At 38.8% G+C, this 27788-nt stretch overlaps 1 protein-coding gene and 3 pseudogenes across 3 annotated transcripts; all 4 read right to left on the bottom strand.

Moving 5' to 3' along the window:
* Positions 1-434: 434 nt before the first annotated feature.
* On the bottom strand, positions 435-7899 carry LOC143851402 (cytosolic sulfotransferase 15 pseudogene; annotated as a pseudogene). The gene is made up of 2 exons (XR_013236315.1): positions 7844-7899; positions 435-1768 (listed from the first exon to the last, which is right to left on the bottom strand). The product of XR_013236315.1 is annotated as a cytosolic sulfotransferase 15 pseudogene (transcript).
* Positions 4949-5269, bottom strand: LOC143850119 (cytosolic sulfotransferase 11-like). The gene has a single exon (XM_077359419.1). It carries the CDS (start codon positions 5267-5269, stop codon positions 4949-4951), a length of 321 nt encoding a protein of 106 aa, XP_077215534.1.
* On the bottom strand, positions 5321-5842 carry LOC143850118 (cytosolic sulfotransferase 15 pseudogene; annotated as a pseudogene).
* Positions 7900-24144: 16245 nt separating the features above from the next.
* Positions 24145-27537, bottom strand: LOC143851783 (cytosolic sulfotransferase 15 pseudogene; annotated as a pseudogene). Its single transcript, XR_013236513.1, has 2 exons — positions 27439-27537; positions 24145-25627 (listed from the first exon to the last, which is right to left on the bottom strand). The product of XR_013236513.1 is annotated as a cytosolic sulfotransferase 15 pseudogene (transcript).
* Between the last annotated feature and the right edge of the window lie 251 nt (positions 27538-27788).

Genomic DNA, 27788 nt, shown 5'->3' with positions numbered 1-27788 from the left:
ATCACAGGTCGACAAAAAGGAAGACGCCAAAAAAAATGGAAGGCACCAGAAAAATGTCTTAATCATAGGCACCAAATAATGTGATACACACAGCGCGTTACCTTTTTTTCATTATCAAAGGCACCGAGTAATTCTTTATATATTCACTGAAAAAAAAGGAAGGCACCGGAACAATTCTTTTTCTTCACTATATATGGACCAAATAATGTGATCTGCACTGCTTCTTATTTACGTGGGAGCAGTAAATGTCTTAATCATATTTTTGCAGTGATGTTCAAGAATTGTCTAGAATACTACAATGATTTCTATCATGATTTTTATCTTTGGATTGTTGGAAAGTAGAATAAACAGTAAATGTCTGTTTCATGAGATGTAAAATGGGCGTAAATAGAAAGAATAACTGAATAGCAGCTTAGAGATTTGGGAAGCCAAAATAGAACATAACGTGTAGTTCATTGATTTCTTCATGCTCTCTTACTGCTCAAACACATAATCCAAACAAGGATTTATTGGGACACAATCAAAATCAAGATAAGAAAAGCTTCTCAAGTGTTAGTGGAAATCAAACAAAAACAAGATAAGAAAAGCTTATAAAGGAGATGACCAGATAACTAATAAAGGAAAGTAAGACCAGAACCATTAAACTTTTGCTCCATCAACTGATCCAAACGCTCTATCATTGAAGGGGTCAAATGATTTGCCCAATCACCAACCTCCCCTTTCCTAAAGAACAACTTTTTGTCCATGCCAATCACTACGGTTCCTGTCTTGTTTGCTTCCAAATTGCTCAAATTCTTAAAACTGCATAGCTTTGATATTTCTTCCACCACCCTTTCTCTCTCCTCCTCTAGAGAGAAAGGATACCCCAAGAACTCAGCCAAGCGCTTCAAATGAAGTATAGGTTCTTGTTTCATTTCCTCGTACTTCAAGAACAAGACCCTTTCAGGCCTTTCCAGGCTTGCCTTCCAGTACCCCAATACATGATCCCAATAAGGACCAAAGCCAGAAACTCCAGTGCAAAACAACTCAAAGGCCTCGTCTAGAGAAAGTGGTCCTAGACTCTCATCTCTAAGCTTGCTCGAGAACGCCCACATTGAAAGGAAGGTATCTCTAGGATTCCGGCACAAGTAAACTGTGCGACAATTCGAATGTATTGCCGATTCCGGTAACAACGTGTAAGGGATATGGGTAGCCAAGAGCCTAGGGGAGGGAAGGCTCTCAAATTCAGAAAGTTGGTTATATGAAAAGAACTTCAAGATGACAAAAGGGACAAGGTCATGGGGGTTAGTTTTGAGCAAGGGGTGGTCAGTGAGAAGGTAACGAGACCGGTTCACAACCGTGAAAGCAAGCGCCTTCAGCCAAGTGGTTCCGGATTTCGGCTTGGTGACCAGAAATACATCATCGTCGCGGGGTTGAAACTGTTGATGGAATGCCACTGCTCCTTTCAAGTAACGTAGAAAATACCAGAAACCTTGATATTGGTACAAATAAGGTAGGGACCATGCTTTCCCTCTTGGAAGGGACGGGATTAGTTCCTTGCATTCATTCCTTAATATTTCATCGTCTTTAAGCCATTGGGATGTGGCCATAAAGAAGATTAGGAATCTGAAGATCTCAAGCTATATATCAATAATGTCCACAGGGGAATTTGCAAAGCTTGGATGCATAGCCACATATTTATTCTCCAGTTCTAAAGCTTCCTCTGTGATAGTTTGTTTTAATTAATCTGACCCTTCATCTACCAACTCTCTACCAACTTTCCTCCATCCTGGTAGACACAATAAACATTCATGTGTTACATCTTACAAGAGTGTCGGTGACGCAATCCAGACCATTCAAAACTTAATTTGAATTTATAAGCATTGATGCTTGGTCCTTAACTTACTTAACTTAATTTGAACTTGTAGACCTTGGATGCATAGCCACATACTTATAGTCTAGTTCTATATATCTGAAGCTTCAACTACACAAACTCAATTGGTTTGGCATACTCATGTGAACGTGAGTCATAACTCACCACCGACTCTATGCACCGACTCAAAAGAGGAAGAGGAAGAGGAAGAGGAAGAGGCAAAAGAGGAGAAAGAAGAATCACAGGTCGACAAAAAGGAAGACCCTAGAAAAAATGGAAGGCACCAGACAAATGTCTTAATCATATGCACCAAATAATGTGATCCACACAGCGCCTTACTTTTTTTCATTAGCGAAGGCACCGGAGCAATTCTTTTTTTCCAGTATATATGGAAGGCACCGAGCAATTCTTTATATATGCACTGAAAAAATGGGGCACCGGATCAATTCTTTTTCTTCACTATATATGGTCCAAATAATGTGATCTGCACTGCTTCTTATTTACGTGGGAGCTGTAAATGTCTTAATCATATTTTTGTAGTGATGTTCAAGAATTGTCTAGAATACTCAATGATTTCTATCTTTGGATTGTTGGAAAGTAGAATAAAGAGAAAATGTATGTTTCATGAGATGTAAATCGGTAAATGTACGTTGGTGCGGGGAGCTGGGAGATGAAAATTTCCAGGGAAGAGGATTGGCGGATTGTCGCTATCACAACTTTGGATGGCGGTTTAGATGCAGAAGATGCCCACAGTCTAGACTGATCTCCTCCCCTCCTCCTTCTTAGGGTGGGAAAGGAGTATCTCCAGGGAGACCCACTCATGTCCAAGATAAAAGGCTTGGGGCATGGTTTTGCTCTCCTTGTCAATACCTAAACTATAAATGGCGAGTTGAATGTCGCTGGTGTCATTCGACCAGATCATCATTAAAATGGATCCCTCGACCTAGGGCGCAACCTAAGGATGATGAAGATAGCCTGTGGCCTGATTTCGGGCAAAATTCATCGCAACAGAAACTCTGCGATTCCAATTTTATCTATTCCAGGGCAGGAATTAGATGTGCGATCAAGTTCTCTCCGATCCTCTTTTATCGGGAAAAAGAAAAACCATAATGAGTCTTTGCAGGAGCTGTGGAAGTGGGCACAAGTATCCTGGGAACTCCCATCGTTACATTGCCCGTCTTTATTGGCAAATGATGAAGTTCTTTTTATGTTTGATTCAGAATTGCAAGCTTCACAGATCATTGCTAAGGGATCTATGGCCTTGGACAACCATCTTCTCTCCCTCTCACCTTGGACAAAGGATTTTATTCAAGGAGAGGAGGCACTTTGGATTTGTTTTTGTGGCATCACTTTGCATGCTTGGGCTGTTTCTACGGTGGAGGCTTTAGGGGGCCTTTTTGGCAAGGTTGTAGAAACCAAGATGGAGGTCAACCATCAAAATTGTATGAGCTTCGTTTCGGCTAAGATCCTAGCCCCTCGATGGCTCTTCCCTAACTCTGGTGTAAAGCTCAAAATCTACGACCAGGTCTATCCCATTGGGGTTGAGCTCTCGAAGGAAACCCCTGAATGCGCCATCTAGAAATTAGGTTCCTCCTTAGCCGTGGATCAGCCTCCGACGACCCCAAGGCCTTTGCCTGGCGAACCGTTGGGTCCCATTGGGAGGATGAGATGGAGCCATTAGCTAATTCAGAAAAAGGTATAATGAGACAGGAACAGAGGCACGAAGATATTTTAGGATCATTGGTGAGTCCCAAGAAACCAACTCTCCACATCAGACGGAAGCATGCTCCATACGTCAGGAAGAATTATGTCAATCGCGCCCCTGGCGGTTTTTACAAAGATTCAACCTTCTCAGTCAGGGGTTTAAGTTCCCAAGATCAGCTCATTATGAATAAGATGAGTTCTATCTTGGGCTCCAAACCGGGTGTAAAGAAGAAATTTAGCAGATTGTTTAGACTCTTAAAGTCCTATTCCTGGCCTCCTAGATCTGGCCCCACCTATATCTAATTTTATAGCTGGGGTTCTCGGGATAGGAAAAGACTATGACAATTAAAAGTAGTTGGAGGTTTTGTATTTTATATTTCTTGATAGCTAGGGAGGCGTATTGTCAGACTTAGCTCTTCTCCCTAGGAGGGGACGTTTCAAGGCTCTATTCTCCATGATTTAGCTATTAAAAGGCCATCTCCATCTAGTTTGGAAAACAAGATCCTTAACAAAGAAGGAATGGCCTCCCTTGAGGAGCCAGGAAGATCAATTTCCCTAAGTAGCCAGCTCTCTCTCTCTTTATTTTGCTCTGGGATTACACCAGGATTTGGGGGATCGGATTTTGCTTTGGATGGAGACATAAACGATTCCACACTAAGGCGGTGGGTAGCCGTATGGTGTAGAAAAGCTTGGCGATCAACGACCGTCTGGATGTCCTAATTCCATGTTCTGGGGTTGTATATCTGCTAGAGTCCCCGACTCAGCGTAGTATGGTTGAGTCGCTCCTGGCTTTGATGGCTTGCCAAAATCACCAAACTAAATGACTATCTAAATGGTGATGACAAGTCTGTTTTGAGGAAAGCCTTGCATGAGAAGCCCCCAAATATGGCACTTTTCGTTGGTTTCGATCTGCTGAAGGCCTTGGGGTAGTGCTTTGGAATGTTGGGGGAGTGGTGAAGACTCTCTAGGCTGTGTTTCTAGATAGTAGGGGAGGTAAATTAGTTACTCGGCAGGGTGGCAGTGCATTGATGGGTGGTCCTTACTGTAATTAATGAATTAGTAGATTTTCTTCTTTTGTTTTAATTGGTCTAGGAGTATACTCCTGGCCATCCTTAATTGATTCTATGTTTTGCTAGTTGGGACCTCTGGTCCCCATTGTAATCTCCATAGTATCAATAAAATTGTCTTCTTTCAAAAAAAAAAATGAGCGTAAATAGAACATAATGTGTAGTTCATTGATTTCTTCATGCTCTCTTACTACTCAAACACATAATCCAAACAAGGATTTATTGGAAAACAATCAAACTCAAGATAAGAAAAGCTTCTTAAGTGTTATTGGAAATCAAACAAAGACAAGATAAGAAAAGCTTATATAGGAAGATGACCAGATAACTAATAGAGGAAAGTGAGACCAGAACCATTAAACTTTTGCTCCACCAACTGATCCAAACGCTCAATCATTGAAGGGGTCAAATGATTTGCCCAATCACCAACCTCCCCTTTCCTAAAGAACACCTTTTTGTCAATGCCAATCACTTTGTCAATGCCAATCACTACGGTTCCTATCTTGTTTGCTTCCAAATTGCTCAAATTCTTAAAACTGCATAGCTTGGATATTTCTTCCACCACCCCTTCTCTCTCCTCCTCTAGAGAGAAAGGATACCCCAAGAACTCAGCCAAGCGCTTCAAATGAAGTATAGGTTCTTGTTTCATTTCCTCGTACTTCAAGAACAAGACCCTTTCAGGCCTTTCCAGGCTTGCCTTCTAGTACCCCAATACATGATCCCAATAAGGACCAAAGCAAGAAACTCCAGTGCAAAACAGCTCAAAGGCCTCGTCTAGAGAAAGTGGTCCTAGACTCTCATCTCTAAGCTTGCTGGAGAACGTCCACATTGAAATGAAGGTATCTCTAGGATTCCGGCACAAGTAAACTACACGACAATTCGACTGTATTGCCGATTCCGGTAACAACGTGTAAGGGATATGGGTAGCCAAGAGCCTAGGGGAGGGAAGGCTCTCAAATTCAGAAAGTTGGTTATATGAAAATAACTTCAAGATGACAGGAGGGACAAGGTCATGGGGGCTAGTTTTGAGCAAGGGGTGGTCAGTGAGAAGGTAACGAGTCCGGTTCACAACCGCGAAAGCAAGTGCCTTCAGCCAAGTGGTTCCGGATTTCGGCTTGGTGACCAGAAATGCATCGTCGTCGTGGGGTTGAAACTGTTGATGGAATGCCACTGCTCCTTTCAAGTAACGTAGAAAATACCAGAAACCTTGATATTGGTACATGTAAGGTAGGGACCATCCATTCCCTCTTGGAAGGGACGAGATTAGTTCCTTGCATTCATTCCTTAATATTTCATCGTCTGTAAGAAATTGGGATGTGGCCATAAAGAAGATTAGGAATTTGAAGATCTCAAGCTATCAATAATGTCTTGGATGCATGGCCACATATTTATACTCCAGTTCTAAAGCTTCCTCTCTGATAATTTGTTTTAATTATCTGACCCTTCATCTACCAACTTTCCTCCATCCTCGTACACATAAGAGTGTCGGTGATGCCCACACATGCACAAGAAGCAAAAAAAAGGGGGATGAAACGTATCTACTGTTTTGTTTTCTTTATTTTTGCTTACAATCCTATTTTAACTCTACCACACCTAACACCGACTCAAACTTTTGCATGAAGGATAAGAATAAAACAAAACCTATATGAATCCATTCTCTAAACAAATAAGACTCTCTGTTTCTAAAAGATAACGATAGACTCAAATTGACTTGGGAGGGCCCCATAAGGTAATTAACCGTTTGAATTAATTTCCAACAAATTTCACCATTTTCTTTACAAGTGTTTTCCTTCATCTTATGTGAAACGCCCTAGCTGAGGACGTTTCCGTCAATTTTTTCTTAAGGGCAATCTGGTAACTTTGGAAATAATTAGGCTTATTTCAGTAAATTTACATTAAACATAGGATTTAAGGGTATAAATACAATTATAAAGTTGTAAATCGTATCTTAACGAAGGAGGTTCGCGCTTGGAAGAATGATCGATCTCCGAGGTAAGAAGCTTAATCTATCTCTATTCTAAGTTGGAAAATAACATATTAGTGGATAAAGGAACAATTTACAGATAGTAAATCGTGACTTTTGTGATCTTTCATTGTCGGCCATCGTCCAGAGAGTTTCTAGTGAGGCCTTCGATTCTTAGGGATCCTTGGGTTGCAAGGATTTCAGTGAATCCGCTTTGTCGGTTCGAGAAGAAAGTCTTAAGGGAATCAAGGATTAAAATCATAGGGTATTCTTTGATGTTATCTTCTTGAAGAAAACAAAGGGTTTGGGGCGAAAACCCTGGATAAAGAATGTGAACCGTGCATTCTAGGAAAAACCTAGAATTGCGAGTTTGGTCGACCAAAGGAGGATTCGGCACACCGAACCCAACTGGATGGGTTTTTGAAATTTTCCAAAACCACAGGGTCGGCCGGCCGAAGAGGCCCTCGGCTGACCAGTTGTGGTTCAATTGCGGTTTGAATTCTTGCGTTTGACTTTTGGGGCACGAACTCGCCCCAATTGACTTGTGCTTGCATTCAAACATTAACATATATATGATCTAATTGTAGGGTGACACTACTTGGTAAATTAATTTAGAGACTTGGTTGTGGGAGGATATTGATCTTTAATTGAGAAAGTAACTTGTATTCTTATATTGGATTTTTCTCCATGCTTTACCGTTATGCATATGATTCATATTTTAAACCATGTTTACGGACTCTTAAAACCATGTTCGAAATCCTGTGTATTGTTATTTCTTTTAAAGCATCTTTTGCATGTTTTACTGATGAAAAAGATTAGATCAAGTACAGTGTGTTGTTGTATATGATTTGCAAGTTATATCATGTTCTGTACAGGTTGAGTTATTTTCCATGGAAATGGACTCGCTTAATCTCTCTTTAATTTTCTTACCTTATTAGGGTTATTTGAACATGAAAAGATCATTGAAGTCTTTGGAAAAAAAAACCCTCCGAAAAACCCTAATCTTTGCTCAGTTCAACATTGATAGTTCTTTTCCCATGAATCATATCTTTCTCAAGGGAAACTCAAGATTTGATCCTTATTTGTGATTTTAATCATAAATCTCCCACCCATTTTTTAATAAAACTCATTAGATGGCGATCTCTCAATCACAAACCCTATACTAAATCTTCTAAAACCTTATTCCTGTGGACAAGATGATTCTCTATGGGAAATTCAAAGATTAAAACAATGAAAATTAGAACTCAATCTATCACATACCTTTAGAAGAAGATTTTCTCCGCTAGAATTCTTCCTCGTTTCTCGTTTTCTCCAACTCTCCAAAACGATTGTCCTCTCTCTCTCTCTCTCTCTCTCTCTCTAAAATACCCCCGAATTTCTTAAGAGTATTTTTGTCAATTCACTCTAAACTCTGGATTAGGGCTTCTAATCACACTATAAATACTCTTAAGAAAGTACTCTTGAGAATTGACAAATAATCACACTATTATTCAATCTAAACTCTGTGAATTAACAAAAATACTCTTAAGAAATTCAGAAATTTCAAAAGTGGGGTATTTGAGAGAGAGAGAGAGAGAGAGAGAGAGAGAGAGAGATGTTGGAATTCTAAGCTTGACTACTTGACCACCTATTCACTTTGCTCTTGGATTTTCTATGGTTTTGGAACTCTACTATTTTGGAAGCTTGCAAGTTGCAATTTTGACTTGGCTTGACCGCATTGGAAATCTCCTTTGGGGGATTTAATGGCCTAGGGACTTAGTTTCTTTGTTTTGGAATTATGTAATACATTTACTTTTCCTATGTTAGTGTGTTAGTGGTACTTAGGAAAGCTAAGATTAGTTAAGTCTTATTAATCTCGGATTTGGAATGTAGGCTATATTTTGGGCATGTATATTCTTCATATGTAAGCCATTTTAGTGAAATTTGAAAGGTCTTGAGTAGTATAACAACTTGGGCTACTTTCTTTGTGTGTTTGGTATCAAGAGAACAACCTTCTTCTATTGAAACTCATCTTCTCCCTCCAATCTAGTTGGTTTCATTCCAACAAGAAAGAGTATTGTTGGGTGAGGCCTACCTGTTGGACGTTTCCTAAGTTTGGAGTTTCCAAACTTAGAGTTTCCTCTTTGTTGGGAATTCTAGAACATTGGTTTCTAAGTTTTAGAGTTGCTAAATTAAGAGTGGCTTTGCATACTAAGCAACCTTTCATCTCTATAAGGTAATCCCTTAACTTTAGAAGTGTTTGGAGAAGGAAAGTTAACTCAAATTGGACTTTCTAATTTGAGTAGAAAAGCCAAATGAATTTGGGCATTCTAGGAAAGCTCTATGGGAGTTTTTGCCTATAAAAGAAACCCTTGGTCCCTCTTGCCACATACCACAATACTAGAACTCATTGAGAGAGAAAGATATCACTTTCGAGAGGATTCCCGTAGACCTATTGGTGTGCAAGGTAAGAGAAGAATAAGGGGTGTTTCTAGGCCTTCATTGTGCTTAGAAAAGATCAAATACTCGTTGGATTTCAAGCTTCAAAGCGGCGGTCATGGTGGTGAAAGGTACATCAAACCCATCTCATTAAATTAAAGTTTTTCTATGATTTTCGTTACCCAAGATCCAAAGGGATCATTAAGTTAATGTTTAGATGACATTTGGTATCAAAGCATAGGTTGTAGGCTTTGAGTTTCAAAGAAAATCGAGTTTTGGGTATTTTGTGCATATTTTTGAGTCACCGGAAAAAGTTAAGTGCCACCAGAAACCAGCGAGTTTTCCGGAGAACCGAGGGTACTGGCGTATTCCTCTCTGACCGACGATCACGCCCCTCAAGTTTCACTGTCATTTGACGGTCGGATCATTAGATGTAAACTGCAAACTTTAATGGCAGTTCTGTAATTTTCTCATGAAAACTACTGGTTCGTTTTTAAAAATTCGAGAAGCCGAGCTCATGACTGCTTCGGTATTTTTAACTGCGACACTCTTTGGTAGTTTTGAGATTTATAAGCATCTTTCAAAAGGCACCATAAACTAGTAGTTTTATAAAAGAGTTATACTAACTCGTAGTTGTTGTAAACGTTAAAACCATGTATCCGTAGTTTCTTTTAAATAATGCCATATAATGGTACTTTAAGAAAAAGAAACTGTGTTTTTTCAAAAAGAAACTGTGCTACGTCCGTGCGCGCATCACCATTTTTCAAGGGGTGAATTTATCCTTAGCGGGGAGAAGAACAGCAGTGGGTGAATTTATCCAAGACCATAATATTTCCAAGGGCCAGTTCGGCCTTCTCCCAGCCGTTTCTTGGCGAACCAAGACTGGTTCTGGGACCCTCTAGGTCCCCTCTACCTTAGGTAAAAATTTCAGAGGTATCTCCTTCGGTTTCTACAAAATCTGAACTTTTTGACATATTTGGCTTCCTCTACTACAAACTTTTTGGACCCATTTTTGGGTAATTTTTTACAAGATATAGGAATGTATCCTAAGGTTTTCCTGCGTTCCGGATCCATTGGCATAGGTTACGAAGTTATCTGAGGATAGGCTCTTATAGCTCATGTGTAAATGTGCTTGTGGGCCTCCCTTTGTGAGTAAGTTTTGGACCCTTTAGGGTTGCAGTTTTCTGTTTCTCACAACTAATACTTGTTTGGTCTTACTTAGATGCATGAGTTGCACAAAATATTTTTTGTGCGCTATGCATGTCTGGTTTATTTTCTTTTATGTACACAAATAAAAGATTATGAATGTTTTGTATGCCCCTATTTGATCTCTTAACCATTTTGATTCCTCGTTCTTAAGGTTTTGAGGCATACTATTAATTAGATACATCTTAATATTATTATTGGACATGAATCTAATATGAAGATGTGTTTTTAGGCTCCTTTCAATATCCAACTATATTTTATGTGTACATTTGCCTTTGGATTTAGTTGGAATTACTTAAGAATTATTTGTTGCATGTTTCGCGTTGGACCTTTGGATTCATGCAACAAAGTTTTCAAAGGATTCCTATTATTTTTGAAGCACAAATTAAGAGCCTAATATATGTTTACATGCACGAAGGGATTGAAATCTTGTGAGAAACATTATTAGTTGACCGTGGATAAGCACCATTGTTGCACTTGTATCCATTTAGTTTCCCTTGTGCATCCAACTACAGTTTCTGGATGCTCATTTTTCACATAAAAGGTTTTTGTGCCTATATGTAAAGGATTATTTGGATTCATGCAACAAAGTTTCCAAATGATCCATATTGATCGTGAGGCACAAATTGAGAGGCTTACATATGTATTCACACTGTGAGAGTTTGCAATCTTGGAAATTGTGTAAGGGCTTTGATTAGCCCAACAGAAGGTCATTGCTCCTATGTAATTTTTGTATATGTGATTGCAAATTTTCATAATTGTGGCCTCTATGCATGTGAATGAGATGTTGTATTTTCTAAGATAAATACTTCGTTGGATTTTGTCTTTTGTGGCCAACTTTAATGATGCAATCTCCTTAAATTATTATGTGTGTGTATTACAATTTATTTTACGTGATCATGTTCAACTGGCTACCACCCAAGCATGAAAAGGTTTAGCCCAACCAAGAATGCTTGTCCGGGTTATTTGGGTAGAATAAGGAAGTTGTAAATGAATAACCAGGCTTGGAATTTTATTCTGCCCAACGGTGATGGAATTCCTGGTGCTAAGTTGTTCATTTACACTTGTCTCGTTGTGAGAGCCCACTGTGTGTCGTGGTTCTGCCCAACGGAAGGGCCACGATGACACGATGGGTGTCTCAACGGGATCACATAAGGATATTTTGAGTGATCATGTAAAGATCTAACAAATCATGGAATAATAAGTGTTAAAAGTAGTGAGCTTATTAGGACGTTATGTCCATGACATTGAACCCTAAAGGTGTCTGATTTAGATACCTGATTGTATTAAAGTACATTGGTAGGATAAAACCCGAGTGATAAAACGGATCGATAAAGTTGTAGGCTACATGAATAGACTATACATTGCTGGAAGACACAAGCACCAAAATTCACAAATAGAAGAAACTTGTGAATAGTGGTAGTGCACTAATTGTATTAGTCTAAGAACTACATCTTGACTGCAATCCGAGATATTTATTCTGGCTCGGAATGCAAACGAGATTATGAACTTTTCAGATGATCGTTTAAGACACTCGTGAGTACCCTTAATATAAGTTTGGAGAACCCTAAAGTCAGTTGACCAAAGAGGTCTTTATGAGCATATTTTTGAACTCTTGGAATTTACACTCTTGATAATGCTCACTATGAGGTCATTTCAAAGGCAACATATCGAGTCTGGCAGATATAGTGACCCAACAGAGTCAATTGGTTAGAAATTAAGACTTAGTATTTAGTGTTGCCCTTATGGTAGAGAGAGGACACATCAAGTAACAATACCTTAAGTTTGTGATGGCTGTAAAAATGTGGTAGGACCGTATTTTTTCAAGTACTCCTAGAAACAAATTCATGGATAGATTCAGATCCTACTGTCCATATTTAAGTTTCATGTGAGGATTCTATTGAGTAAATTCTAGGTAGAGGAAAATTGGATCAATACATTAGGGAATGAGAATAAAGTACGGATTGAGGCCGTTATCATTCTCTGTTAATTTTTTAATACGAGTTTCATTAGTTTCAGAAACTTTATTTCAAGAAACTTTGTTCTTTCAGCTATGAATCAAAGTTTAGAAGCATGGCGGGTTCTTTCTCATTTTTCATTCCCATTCAATATGTAAGTGGTTCTTTTTCAAAGGCAATCCATAAAGATTCGGATTGGTTTCTTCTTGTTATCAGACTCGAATTACCTTACATGAGAATAAGATAGTCAGTAATGTTAGAAATGAGCAAATCAAGTGAGTAAGATGTGTTAAAAAAAAATTGGTTTAAAGGAAAGTTCTAAATTCATTTGATTTTACTGATTACAGTGTTTTTATGGATTACATTAAAGAAAACATATAATGGTAAGGGTCTAAAGATATCACTTAGAGTATCGGTCCACTAAAGATCATTTAGATAAGATTAGTAGACCTTTCTGACTCTGAAGGTTAGTAAAAGAAATTATTAATCTCTGACTCTTATAGATTAATTTTTCAGATGTTGTTTATCATTTTAAATTAAGGCTAGAAGCTGTGGTTTGAGGGTTTTGGTCTTATATCTGCAAGAGAACAGTATTGCTAAAAAGCGAAACCGTACTCTTATGGACAAGATGATGAGCAAATTGTGCAAATCATCTTTACTTGAGAGGAGATGCCTTAAAGACAGCGGTGCAAATCCCAGCTCGAATTTTCTAGCATAATTACACTTGAGACCCTTTTAGTCTTAGTAGGAAATCGGTGCTAGGGTATTTGCACATATGAGGATTTATTGGCCGAGGCTAAAGTCTACAATTCCCAAATAAGGAAAATTGGACCCTAAAATAAGGAGTTGATATTTAAGTGGTTATTCTAAGAGGTTTAAGGGGTTTTGATTTTCTTGTCCTACAAATAGTACTTGTATCTTAAAGATTAGATACGCCGCACGCTTGGAATAATAGCAACCTTAATGGGAGTGTCTTGATCCCATCTCTTCCCATGCAGCCATAATGGGTGATCAGTCGGCTCTGTGGCTTGACGCCATAAAGGAAGAGCTGCTCTCAATAGAAATGAACCAAATTTGGAAACTCAGCGTGTTGCCATATGTAGTCAATGTTTGACTTCAAGGATGACATTGAGATGCATAAAGTAAGATAGAGAAAGGCTATACCGAGGAGGGGGATAGACTTCGAAGAGACTCTCTCTAGTTTCAAAGAAAGACTTTCTATGGAAAGGCATATCTTTAGTGACTCCTTTTATTCTGGAGTTGCACTAAGTGTCTTGGTAGTGGTACTTAAAGTTTTCACATATTAATAATAGGATTTGGGTTCAATAAAGATGTCATGGATAAATGAATATATCTTAGGGACAGTGGGAGTCATACCATCATTTTGGAATTTGTGAGTTGTTGGTGTACTACTCTTTAGAAGTATCATTTTGTCCATGTTACATTGAGACCAAGCAAGCACAGGCTCTTGGCCTGGGTAATTCTTCTGCCCAAAGGTGATGAATTACTCCAGTGCATGTTGACTGTGTCTTGGAAGGAAACTTGGTATAAAAGATCTAGGTGGAACATTTTAGTCTATGTTCACCTAATGAAGATTCAAGGATTACTGATATTATCTCAAAAAGCCTATAATGAGAAGGTCCTTGAATTATCAACATGGATATGTGCCCCACTAGTGGTTCCTCTTGTGGTTAGTGATGATATATTCAGTCAAGTTTGTAGGTCCCAGGATCGGACAGGGGTAGATAAAGGGAATCTCCTATAGTTCCGCATTTGAGAATCTCATAAATGCTTGAGTTTACACCTGTCTCGGCATAACCTATGTGGTGGGCAGCTTAGAAGGTATCAATGTGATCCTATGAATGGATCATTGGAAAGCTGCCAAGAAGGTTGTGTGTAAGGGACTGAAGGCTCACATATAGTAGATCAGATGACCCTAAGGAAATTGGTTAATCTAATTCCGACTTTATAAATGTCGGATACTTAGAGTTCTGCTTAACGATATTTTGGCAGAAAATCTTAAATCGTGGAAGAACGTAAGATATACACCATTAGTTGCTTCCACCTTGGGTTTGGAGTTTATGGTGTATTGCAAGGCCTTAAGCTATGCCTTGTAGTTGCGGAATTTTGACTCAAGGTGTTACCTTGTTGATAATTGACAAGTTACTGAGCATGTGTTGTGATAATTCCGTTGCGGTTTTACTTTTTCAAGAACGACTAATAAAGTAAAGAATCAATGTGGACATATTGTCGTGAGGATGATAATTCATGATCAATTAATGTCTATTGAGTACATAAGTACCGCACTTATGTTAGCAGATCCAATAACAAAAGGCTTACCACTTGAGGTCGTTAATGACCATAAAGCACGCATAAGGTTGGTGGGGAAGGCCGATTATGTTATTGGTGGGAGTCTGCATAAAGGTTATAGACATTGTAATGTGATCACTTTTGAGCTTGACCCTGATAAATAAAGTTATCTGCTTTTCCAATATTTGTATTGTGAACATTGAATGGATATTTAGAAAGCAGAATGTCGGTAATGACATAAAGTGGACCATGTTTAATTCATGTTGATGAGTTTGCCAGCTTTGTGACCATGGGGAGGTCATTGGATAATTTAATAGTCTAATGATTACATGATCCATTGTTAGTACACTTATTGAACGGAATATAAAGTAGTTAATATGAAAGGTATAAAGCCCATGCAAGCCAAGTGGGAGACTGTTGGACGTTTCATAAGTTTGGAGTTTCCAAACTTAGAGTTTCCTCTTTGTTGGGAATTCTAGAACATTGGTTTCTAAGTTTTAGAGTTGCTAAATTAAGAGTGGCTTTGCATTTTAAGCAACCTTTCATCTCTATAATGTAATCCCTTAACTTTAGAAGTGTTTGGAGAAGGAAAGTTAACTCAAATTGGACTTTCTAATTGTTGGAGAAATTGAGGGTACTGTTGTTGACAAAACACAGAAACTTGTTGCTTCAAGGCGTGATATCACTTTCCTTAAGACAAGATTCGCCCCCACCAGTAGTGTGCAAAGGGGATCCGCAAATTGTCTCCAAGATACAATGAAGCCTAGTAGGGAAGCCCTACTAACGTTTGATGACTCCTCGCACTAGCGGAATCAAACCCGAAATGCCCTTCTGAAAATTCAAGCCTTAGAGAATTTTCCAGATAAAGCGACAATAAAGCGCCACTATGCGCCCTATAGCCCATTGCCCACGTCGCGTGTGCGAACGGTGCGTTGCACCGTCCCGCGGGTCCAGCGATGGGTTCAACCCAATGTGCAACCGAACAAGTAGTAGAAAAGTGTAGTGCTTTATAAGTTCTTCTCTTTCCTTTCTCTCATTCGGTACGGGACTATCTTTTCAACTACACTTCTACATCATTTTGTAAAAGCAAATCTTTCCAAGAAAATATTTTCTTTTTCCCAAACGCTTTTGATAAAATATTTTCCAAAACACTAAAACATGCAAAATAAATGATTTTGAAAATCCAAAATCACTAACACTAATTTGAGTAGAAAAGCCAAACGAATTTGGGCATTCTAGGAAAGCTCTATGGGAGCTTTTGCCTATAAAAGAGACCCTTGGTCCCTCTTGCCACATACCACAATACTAGAACTCATTAAGAGAGAAAGAGACCACTTTTGAGAGGTTTCCCATAGACCTATTGGTGTGCAAGGTAAGAGAAGAACAAGGGGCGTTTCTAGGCCTTCATTGTGCTTAGAAAGATCGAATACTCGTTGGATTTCAAGCTTCAAAGCAGCGGTCATGGTGAAAGGTACATCAAACCTATCTCATTAAATTAAAGTTTTTCTATGATTTTCATTGCCCAAGATCCAAAGATTTAAACAATTCAACAGTTGGGCCCCACAAATAGTTGCATATTAGAGAGAGGGGGGGGGGGGGGAGGGCGGGGGTGAGTCCCACTGTTGTTCCGGTTGTGGCTTCACAACCAGTAGGGGGTGGGGGGTGAGATGATTTTCCCAAACACACACACAAGATAAGAAAAGCTCACATATGAAGATGACCCAATAACTAAGCACGGAGAGTGAGACCAGAACTATGAAACTTTTGCTCTGTGAGCTGATCCAAATGCTCTATCATTGGAGGGGTCACATGATTTTCCCAATCACCACCTCCCCTTTCGTAAAGAACACCCTAATTTCATGGCCTTGCTCCACTTTTCCAGTCTTGTTCACTTCCAAATCGATGCAATTTCCTTAAAACTGCAAACCACCCCTTCACTTTCTTCCTTTGGAGAGAAAGGATACCCCAATTACTCAGCTAACCTCTTCAAATGAAGTATGGGTTCTTGTTTCATTTCCTCATACTTCAAGAACATGACCCTTTCAGGCCTTTCCAGGCTTGCCTTCCAGTACCCCAACTCACAATCCCAATAAGGACCATATGTGAACACACCGTGCAAAACAACTCTAAGGCCTCCTCTAGAGAAAGTGGTAGACTCGCATGTCTCAACTTGTTAATGAAATGCCACATGGAAGTGAAGGTATCTCTATGATTCTGACGCAAGTAAACTATCCCACAATTCGATTGTAGTGCCCAATCCGGTATCATCGTGTTTGGGATGCGCGTAGCCAAGAGCCTAGGGGAGGGAAGGCTGTAAAATTCAGAAAATTGGTTATGTGCAAAGAACAAGGGAAGGCATAGCCATCTAAACAACTAAACTTATCTATGAACTAGGAAAGGCTAGGAACAAAACTATCTAAACAACTAAATATATCAGGGTGTGCATGCTAAATAATTTTGGTGAAAGCCATTTTGCGGCTCACTTTTGCATAACAGAACAGCCACACATGCTCACTTTTTATCAGATTTTGGTTATTCATTTAATTCATCTGAGATGGATGTTCTATCGGGCAAAAGTGAGCTGCGAAATGGCTTTCTGCCAAATTGCCTAGCAAATCCCTTCATAATAATAATAATAATAATAATAATTATTATTATTATTATTATTATTATTATTATCATTATTATTATTATCATCATAATTATTAAGATGGAGAACACAGGCTTTGAAAGCTAAAGTGACTTTTCTTTGGGCATTCCCCGGTCCAGTTGGTTTTTGTGGTGCATCGGAAGTCGAAGTTAGGGCTCCTTATCATCGTATTAAGAGTCTTGGCAGAGGCATGTTGGATAAAGCTATCGTGGAAGGAGATTCTTTGAATGTGATTCGGTGGCTTCAGGGAGGCGTGGCTCCTCCCGTTTTTTATAAAATAGAGGATTTAATCATGGGAACATCTATTGTGTTTAATCATGTCAGAAGGTCGGCTAATGAGAAGGCGGATTTGCTTGCTTGGAGGGGGGTTTCTACCAAATTGCTAGAGTGGTTTGATTATCTGCCACATTGTGATATGATGCATCATGTTACCCCTTAAAAATCATCCTACCAAACTTCGTAAAAATCATAACTGAATCATCAAAAATAAAATGAAAGAACTTTGACGATCTAAAATTACCAAGAAGAAAATAAAAAGGGTTTTCCAATTGATCAAGGGCCCTTGATTAAATAGGATTGTACAAAATGAATTGGTTTTGAATCCTAAGAACCAATCCCTGGCACATATAAAGTATTACAAAACAAAGAAAACAATACGATGTTCTAGAGAACCAATTAATGAGGAAAAAGTGTCGTGTAAGCCCTCATAGTCCTGTATTTTTCAAAAAGTACTGTGCGGACCACACTATACGATTATCCAAACCGTCCATATGATGGGACACAACGTAAATAGGTTGTGCCAAAAAAATCATTTCTATAGGATGATCCCAACCCTCTGATCTTAGAAGAACTGCATATTATCTTAACATCTATAGATCGGAGGGCTAGGATCATCCTATGGAAATGATTTTTGGAGCACAAGCTATTTACTTTGTGTTCAATCACATGGACGGTTTGGATCATCATATGATGTGCTCCACACAGTACTTTTTGAAAAATAGGGGACTATAAGGGGCTACACCATATAAAATCTCTAGAAATCATTATTTAAAAGAAAAGGTAAATAATGGGCTCTCCAAAGTCCAAAACATAGTTTAGGAAAAGCCAAGGGTGCCAATATCAATAAAGCAGTGGCCACCACTTTGTTGCATAAGAAGGGCAGGACTTCCATTAAAACAATCGAGTGTCGATCTTGAAGGCGAGTGCAGCGGTGGTGGTGGTGGTTCTTTGGAGTATTTATTGCTAAAATGGCAAAATTACCCTACCGAATTCAGTTTCTCTACTGACTTTAAAAATGACATGGATCTATTCAAGGTTGCATAAAGAGGGCCCTTGCATCTATCATTCCTCATTATATAATATTAAATAAAGCTTGCTCTCTTGTTTCTAAATCTCACATTGACACGGGAATGAAGCTGTAGAAATGGAGGGTTTAGTCCAACGCAACTAAACCCTCCTTATACTCTACTTGGTTGTACAATATCCTGGGTTTTGTAGGGTTTTGTGTGGTTTTTGGCTGTCATAGCCCTGCTTTTCAAACAAGGTGGGCCCAAAAAATTTTCTAATAAATAATACTGGGCGTTGAAAAATTTACCCCTTTTCAGTCAGTCTTTGCCCCCCTTTTACTTGGTTGTGAAGCCTGTGAAACTACCAATTACTCTAAAGGCTTAAGCGTTTGAAGAAGTTGGTAAGTTAACATGGTATCAAAGCCAAAGGTCTCGAGTTCAAACCTCCCGGATAGCAAAAATCCACATGTGATGGTCGGCCCAAAGTGGGACCACATGTGCCACGTGGTTGCCAAGTGGGCCACACGTGCGGGGGAGTGTTAAAGTATAAAAGATACATAACACCTTTCTCCAATAGCTTAAGCTTTTGGAGAAGTTGGTTTTTGCTTCTTGCTTTAATTCTTTGTGTTGAACAAGGGTATCAAAGTTTGGGTGCTTTGATCTCTTATTTTCTACAAGTGGTATCAGAGCTACTACAATAGCGGGTGACCTATTTTTTCCTGACATGCAGTCGACAAGAACACGTGCTTGTCCTTCACATTGCTCTAAAAACTGAATCGCATCATCAAGTGGAAAACTTTTCTCTTCCTGGAGGCAATGATAAGTGAAAGAATTCTTGTACAAATTTTGACAAGCAGGTACAGTATTGAGAATCCTGTTCTCCAATAGCTTAAGCTTTTGGAGAAGTTGGTAAGTTAACAAAGCCAACTAACAGTACAATAAATCCTATCTCTCCATCTCCCTCTTCTAGCAAACCATACATACCCTCACAACTTTCTCTCTCTATCTTTCAACACCAGTCCTTGGTGGGGCCCAACAACTGAATGTTTTAGATCTTTGAATAGCTAGACCAGCACTATAATTAAAAAAACATACATATAACATTTAAAATAGGCCCACTTTATTCAAAATCCAAACCGCTGGCCTAGTGCAAATAGGCCTCCCCTATAAAATCATCTCCATAGGATGATACTAACCCGTTGATCTCTTTACGGAAGACACCATATAACAGATTGAAGAGTTAGGATTATCTAAATTATATGCTTTTATGGGAAAGGATATTTGAGCTGGGGCCAAACAAATGAACGGTTTGAATCTTTGAACAAGGTGGACCCCGATGGATTTTCTAATAAATACTCATTATACAGTGTCTGTGAAGTACCCCAAAATACGCTCTTTATAAAATTAGTCCCCCGTCTATGGAGAGGGCCGTTTTTGTCTTAAAGTGTTCAGTTTTGATTAGGGCTCTTTTATAAGCCTATAAATACAACTTTAAGGAGAGATTCGCATAGAACAAGAGGAGAACGAAGATCAAGGATTTGAGAACTCAAATCAAGTTACGATCTATGTTCCAAGATGACTATTGTGTTAAAGAACTGTAAAAGAAATATAAGAATGTTTAGGAATACAAATCGATGGTTTGATTGTATTCTAGGTGAAATCCGTATTTGATCTTGGATTCTTTGGGGTTCGCTTTGTATTAGAATCCCCAACGAACTGAAGATCAAATCTTTTTAGCCTTGGAAATCTAGATTTTGCGATTTGGACCTAAAACGTAAAGATATTGTTTTGATCTCCGTTCATCGAGTGTTGACGCATGAATTTGGATTTGATGGAATCCTCATGTTAAACGGAGTCCATCGGATCCAACCTCTCGCGAAACGGAGGTCAAACGAGAAAGTTATGACTCCCTAAAGCTTATGCAAAATCGGGTAGAAATTTTGAATTCACAGAAGAAAATCCTAGTCGCGATTTTGGACGCCTGATTCAGCGCCGAACGCGTATGATTAAGAAACCCTGAGAGCTCGGATTTCTTCGAAAAGTCTCAGAGGCGCCGGAAGGGTCTTCCGAAGGAGGTGCTCGGGTGCTTGAAAACCTAGGTCGAACGCCCGAACCCGCTGAAATTTGTGAGTCTGTTTTGGATTCTAGGTTTTGTATTTAGTGTTCTCTTTTAATTCTTTAAAAGAACAATTTTGGGTATTAAAAGCTTATCAAATGTCGACTGTAGGAAACTGAAGAATAGCTGTGTAACGTTTATTGGATTCCCAACTTGAGGTGACCAATAGGAGATTACTCTAATGGGTTGTTCCAAAGCCCTCTTTGCATTTCTATTGCTATGGTTACTCATATACAAGTAAGATTACGGATATCTATATCCTATTGAATTCCTAACCCGGTATGGTATCGAAGTCGGATTGCTTATAGGTATACCCCTGACCTTGTGCTTCTGTTGATCAATGTTGTATCGAACACAATGTTTCCAATTATTGAAACTCACATCGAATGTCGAACTGTATGATTATTAACATCTTTGGGAAGCTTAGATTTATTTCTGGACCGCGCTAGTGGGGCATGCATAATTCATTTGCAAGACTAAACATTTTTTAACTATATTATTGGCCAATTATGGACCCAGTCAGTGGGGAATGCATAATTCGCTAACATTGTCGACATCTGAATTCTGAACAATAACCAAAGCTTATGAAGCCGAGATGTATCGAATTCTGACACTGATTTATGTATCGAAATACCATTTGCTATCTGATTTAGACCATTGATTTCAAGATACCTGTGAATTGAACTTTGTTTATCGTTTCATGGAACTAGTACTGCACTTCAGTTGATCCGATATATCTGAATGAATTTATTAGATTCTTTTCTACCTTTGTTGCTTGATATTCCAACTGTAATTAGTGTAGCTCTTATTACTTCACATGAGGATTAGCTCAACTGTAGTTTGCATATTCCAACTGTAATTAGTGTAGCTCTTATTAGCAATTTAGCGGCTCACTCTTTCAAGAAAAATGAGTCACCTCACATGAATCTATACTACTCTTAAAGCCTTAATTCAAAAAAATATTATTAGCAACTTTACCCTTAGATATTTCCCCTTATATCCCCACCCAGGGCACTTACAACTTTCCACCTCCCATATGTTACGAATTTTATTTTTTCCCTCACACATGTTCGCCGCCCACTTCCACCTGTTTTCTTTCGTCTTTTCTTTAAGGCCAAAACTCTTCGTCTTGTTCTTTTAGTTATAGCTTGAAATCCTCCCATCTTCTCTTTGGCAGAGTACCCAATTGCTTAAAGAGGATGAAATAGAAAGGAACAAATGCAAGGAACTAATCTCCTCCTCTTGTCAGTCCGAGCTGATTCGAGGGCTGAGAAGGAACAAAGTGAACCTTGTCATAGTAAAGAGATGCAATTAGGGCTGAAACAGAGTATTCCTCCAAAGAAGAGTCAGAAAAGGAAGCTAATGACGAAGAACACCCCCATTAGAAGAAAAAAGAAACCCTCCATCAAAGGAAAACTAAATCTCCTAAGCTTCAGTGTATTTTAGCCAGAAGATGAAAGACGCCTTGGATCATTAGTGGCTTAATCATGAGGACCGGCTCTAGATTTCACATGTTTTCTCTATTCTCCTGCTTATTTTGATATCAAGGGTATTATTATCTTTGTTGTTATACCCCCTCCCGTAGTCATTGTCATCTGGATTGGGGAGTGGTCTTGTTTCTTTCATTGTAATATCTTCCTTTAATTAATATTCTGGTAGGGGTTCGCCTAACCCCAGTTTAACGATATAAAAAAAAAAACTAATCTCCTCCCTTCCAAGAGAGAATGGGTGCTACCTACGTTATTTCTACCAATATCAAGGCTTCTGGTTTTCTCTAAAGTACTTGAGAGGAGCAGTGGCATTCCATCAACAGTTTCAACCCCGCAATGACGATATACTTCTGGTCACCTCTCTGAAGGCCGGAACCACTTGGCTCAAGGCCCTCGCTTTCGCCCTTGTGAACCGGTCTCGTTACCTTGTGACTCCCCATACCTTGCTCAACACAAACCCCGATGACCTCGTCCATTTTGTCACCTTGAAGTTCTTTGCATAGAGCCTTCCCTCGCCTAGCACCCACCCACCACCCCACCCCCAAATTATAACTTACAAACCCAACTCCACAAAAAAGGTAGATTTTGCTTGAAATTTCTTGGGAATCGTGCTCTTTCTCTCTTCCACACTCTCTCTCATCTCTATATTTTATGACCTCTCATAATTATTCTATTATTCTCCGAGTCTGCCACGCAACCAAACACTACTTACCACTATTCTCTGAGGCAATTCCAAGAAAATCCAATGCTAGTATCCTTCGTGTTGACTACTTATTCTACTACTCTCCGAGTCTATGCTACGTAACCAAACACGGCCTAGAAGACCTCCTACTCCTGCCTTTCTAGAATTTCCTAAGCTTGAATCATCAAAATTTAGCTTGAAAAATCCATTACTTGGAGGCTCCCAAACGAGGTCATCAGCCTGGACTCCCTATTATTGCACACCTCAGATTGGAGAGTCTGAGGATCACAAGCTATTATTAATGTTCTCGATGGTATTTGCGGACCTTGATTGCATAGCCACAAACTTAGACTTCGATTCTAAATATCTCAATTAAGCTTCAAGTACCCTACAATATGGGAAGGCAAATCTTGTCTTAATTTATAAGCATTTAATGCTTTGTCGGTAACTTGAGTTTTCGGGGGAAAAAATAATTTACGAAAAAAAAATCATTTTATTTCTGAAATGATAGGTGGATGAACATATATTTAATTCAGCATCATTCTAGCACTGCAAGATAAAATATAAAAATGCACTCTTCTTCATCTCTTTTATTCTTTTTGTTTTTCTCTCTTCGCCGAGCATCGCTACAACTCTGAAGAGGATGAAGAAGATGGGGGGGAAAAGAAAAAAATAAAGAGGAAGAGGAAGAGGAAGAGGCAGAAGATGAGAGAGAAGAATCACAGGTCGACAAAAAGAAAGACCCTAGAAAAAATGGAAGGTACCAGAAAAATGTCTTAATCATATGCACCAAATAATGTGATCCACACAGCGCCTTTCTTTTTTTTCATTAGGAAGGCACTGGAGCAATTCTTTTTTTCCCAGTATATATGGAAGGCACTGAGCAATTCTTTATATATGCACTGAAAAAATGGAAGGCACCGGAGCAATTCTTTTTCTTCACTATATATGGACCAAATAATGTGATCTGCACTGCTTATTTACATGGGAGCTGTAAATGTCTTAATCATATATTTTTCAAGTGATGTTCAAGAATTGTCTAGAATACTATCATGATTTCTATCTTTGGATTGTTGGAAAGTAGAATAAACAGTAAGGGCCCGTTTGGATGCCCAAAAGAATTTGATTTGGATTTCTCACATTAGCAGCCTTTTTTGCACCGTGATTTGGATCCGGATCAAATCCTTCAATTTCCAAATTAGCAACTGACAGTGAAAAAAAGCAAATTTCCAAATATGCTGTGGAAATAAGAAATTGGAAATCCACAGATTTGGCAGTTTCCTTCACCCTCTTTGCTCCTCAACCTCTCCCCTCCACTAGAAAGTCCCCCCTACCCTCTCTGTCTCTTTCCCTCTACATGAGCTGACAGATCGATTCATTTTGTATTCAAAACTCATTTCCCAATCCAAATACAAAATATGAGGCATCCAAACGGGCCCTAAATGTCTGTTTCATGAGAAGTAAAATTGGCGTAAATAGAAAGAATAACTGAATAGCAGCTTAGAGATTTGGGAAGCCAAAATAGAACATAACGTGTAGTTCATTGATTTCTTCATGCTCTCTTACTACTCAAACACATAATCCAAACAAGGATTTATTGGAAAACAATCAAAATCAAGGTAAGAAAAGCTTCTTAAGTGTTACTGGAAATCAAACAAAAACAAGATAAGAAAAGCTTATTTAGGAAGATGACCAAATAACTAATAGAGGAAAGTGAGACCAGAACCATTAAACTTTTGCTCCATCAACTGATTCAAACGCTCTATCATTGAAGGGGTCAAATGATTTGCCCAATCACCAACCTCCCCTTTCCTAAAGAACACCTTTTTGTCCATGCCAATCACTTTGTCAATGCCAATCACTACGGTTCCTGTCTTGTTTGCTTCCAAATTGCTCAAATTCTTAAAACTGCATAGCTTGGATATTTCTTCTACCACCCCTTCTCTCTCCTCCTCTAGAGAGAAAGGATACCCCAAGAACTCAGCCAAGCGCTTCAAATGAAGTATAGGTTCTTGTTTCATTTCCTCGTACTTCAAGAACAAGACCCTTTCAGGCCTTTCCAGGCTTGCCTTCCAGTACCCCAATACATGATCCCAGTAAGGACCAAAGCAAGAAACTCCAGTGCAAAACAACTCAAAGGCCTCGTCTAGAGAAAGTGGTCCTAGACTCTCATCTCTAAGCTTGCTGGAGAACGTCCACATTGAAATGAAGGTATCTCTAGGATTCCGGCACAAGTAAACTACACGACAATTCGACTGTATTGCCGATTCCGGTAACAACGTGTAAGGGATATGGGTAGCCAAGAGCCTAGGGGAGGGAAGGCTCTCAAATTCAGAAAGTTGGTTATATGAAAATAACTTCAAGATGACAGGAGGGACAAGCTCATGGGGGCTAGTTTTGAGCAAGGCGTGGTCAGTGAGAAGGTAACGAGTCCGGTTCACAACCGCGAAAGCAAGTGCCTTCAGCCAAGTGGTTCCGGCTTTTGGCTTGGTGATCAGAAATGCATCGTCTTCGCGGGGTTGAAACTGTTGATGGAATGCCACTGCTCCTTTCAAGTAACGTAGAAAATACCAGAAACCTTGATATTGGTACATGTAAGTTAGGGACCATCCATTCCCTCTTGGAAGGGACGAGATTAGTTCCTTGCATTCATTCCTTAATATTTCATCGTCTGTAAGAAATTGGGATGTGGCCATAAAGAAGATTAGGAATTTGAAGATCTCAAGCTATCAATAATGTCCACAGGGGAATTTGCAAAGCTTGGATGCATGGCCACATATTTATACTCCAGTTCTAAAGCTTCCTCTGTGATAATTTGTTTTAACTATCTGACCCTTCATCTACCAACTTTCCTCCATCCTCGTACACACAAGAGTGTCGGTGATGCCCACACATGCACAAGAAGCAAAAAGAGGGGGGATGAATCCCCTACAAAAGCCAAAAATCAATTTGAAAATTATCAAATCATCTGTCAATTTTGTAGAATTTTAGGAGCACAAAAACCAAACACATAAAGTATATATGATTAAGAAGAATAATATAACAAGCCTTTTTTTTCTTATTGAAGAAGAAACGTATCTACTGTTTTGTTTTCTTTATTTTTGCACTCTTTACAATCCTATTTTAACTCTACCACACCTAACTCCGACTCAAACGTTTGCATGAAGGATAAGAATAAAACAAAACCTATATAAATCCAATCTCTAAACAAACAAGACTCTCTGTTTCTAAAAGATAACGATAGACTCAAATTGACTTGGGAGGGCCCCATAAGGTAATTAACCGTTTGAATTAATTTCCAACAAATTTCACCATCTTCTTTAGAAGTGTTTTCCTTCATCTTATGTGAAATGCCCTAGCTGAGGACGTTTCCGTCAATTTTTTCTTAAGGGCAATTTGGTAACTATGGAAATAATTAGGCTTATTTCAGTAAATTTACATTAAACATAGGATTTAAGGGTATAAATACAATTATAAAGTTGTAAATCGTATCTTAACGAAGGAGGTTTGCGCTTGGAAGAATGATCGATCTCCGAGGTAAGAAGCTTAATCTATCTCGATTCTAAGTTGGAAAATAACATATTAGTGGATAAAGGAGCAATTTACAGCGTGACTTTTGTGATCTTTCATTGTCGGCCATCGTCCAGAGAGTTTCTAGTGAGGCCTTCGATTCTTAGGGATCCTAGGGTTGCAAGGATTTCAGTGAATCCGCTTTGTCGGTTCGAGAAGAAAGTCTTAAGGGAATCAAGAATTAAAATCATAGGGTATTCTTTGATGTTATCTTCTTGAAGAAAACAAAGGGTTTGGGGTGAAAACCCTGGATAAAGAACGTGAACCGTGCATTCTATGAAAAACCTAGAATTGCGAGTTTGGTCGACCGAAGGAGGATTCGGCACACCGAACCCAAATGGATGGGTTTTTGAAATTTTCCAAAACCACAGGGTCGGCCGGCCGAAGAGGCCCTCGGTTGACCGGTTGTGGTTCAATTGCGGTTTGAATGCTTGCATTTGACTTTTGGGGCACAAACTCGCCCCAATTGATTTGTGCTTGCATTCAAACATTAACATATAGATGATCTAATTGTAGGGTGACACTACTTGGTAAATTAATTTAGAGACTTGGTTGTGGGAGGATATTGATCTTTAATTGGGAAAGTAACTTGTATTCTTATATTGGTGTTTTCTCCATGCTTTACCGTTATGCATATGATTCATATTTTAAACCATGTTTACGGACTCTTAAAACCATGTTCGAAATCCTGTGTATTGTTATTTCTTTTAAACCATCTTTTGCAGGTTTTACTGATGAAAAAGATTAGATCAAGTACGGTGTGTTGTTGTATATGATTTGCTGAGTTATTTTCCATGGAAATGGACTCGCTTAATCTCTCTTTAATTTTCTTACCTTATTAGGGTTATTTGTACATGAAAAGATCATTGAAATCTTTGATAATAAAAAAAAAACCCTCCAAAGAACCCTAATCTTTGCTCAGTTCAACATTGATAGTTCTTTTCCCATGAATCATATCTTTCTCATGGGAAACTCAAGATTTGATCCTTATTTGTAATTTTAATCATAAATCTCCCACCCATTTTTTAATAAAACTCATTAGATGGAGATCTCTCAATCACAAACCCTATACTGAATCTTCTAAAACCTTATTCCCATGGACAAGATGATTCTCTATGGGAAATTCAAAGATTAAAACAAAGAAAATTAGAATTCAATCTATCACATACCTTTGGAAGAAGATTTTCTCCTCTAGATTCTTCCTCGTTTCTCATTTTCTCTAACTCTTCAAAACAGTTGTCCTCTCTCTCTCTCTCTCTCTCTCTCTCTCTCTCTCTCTCTCTCTCTCTCTCTGAAATACCCCCGAATTTCTTAAGAGTATTTTTGTCAATTCACTCTAAACTCTGGATTAGGGCTTCTAATCACACTATAAATACTCTTAAGAAAGTACTATTGAGAATTGACAAATAATCACACTATTATTCAATCTAAACTCTGTGAATTAACAAAAATACTCTTAAGAAATTCAAAATTTTCAAAAGTGGGGTATTTGAGAGAGAGAGAGAGAGAGAGAGAGAGA

This window comes from Tasmannia lanceolata, unplaced genomic scaffold (assembly GCF_043159265.1).
Source record: "Tasmannia lanceolata isolate RefF3 unplaced genomic scaffold, GAP_Taslan_0.1 ptg000018l, whole genome shotgun sequence".
In the NCBI taxonomy this organism is placed as follows: domain Eukaryota; kingdom Viridiplantae; phylum Streptophyta; class Magnoliopsida; order Canellales; family Winteraceae; genus Tasmannia; species Tasmannia lanceolata.
The sequence above is the reverse complement of the archived record's forward strand: the minus strand, read 5'-3'. Positions and strand labels throughout refer to the sequence as shown.

What these genes read in the sequence shown, in the direction of transcription:
- LOC143850119 (XM_077359419.1), bottom strand. Translation starts at nt 5,269, where the DNA reads ATGAAACAAGAACCTATACTTCATTTGAAGCGCTTGGCTGAGTTCTTG.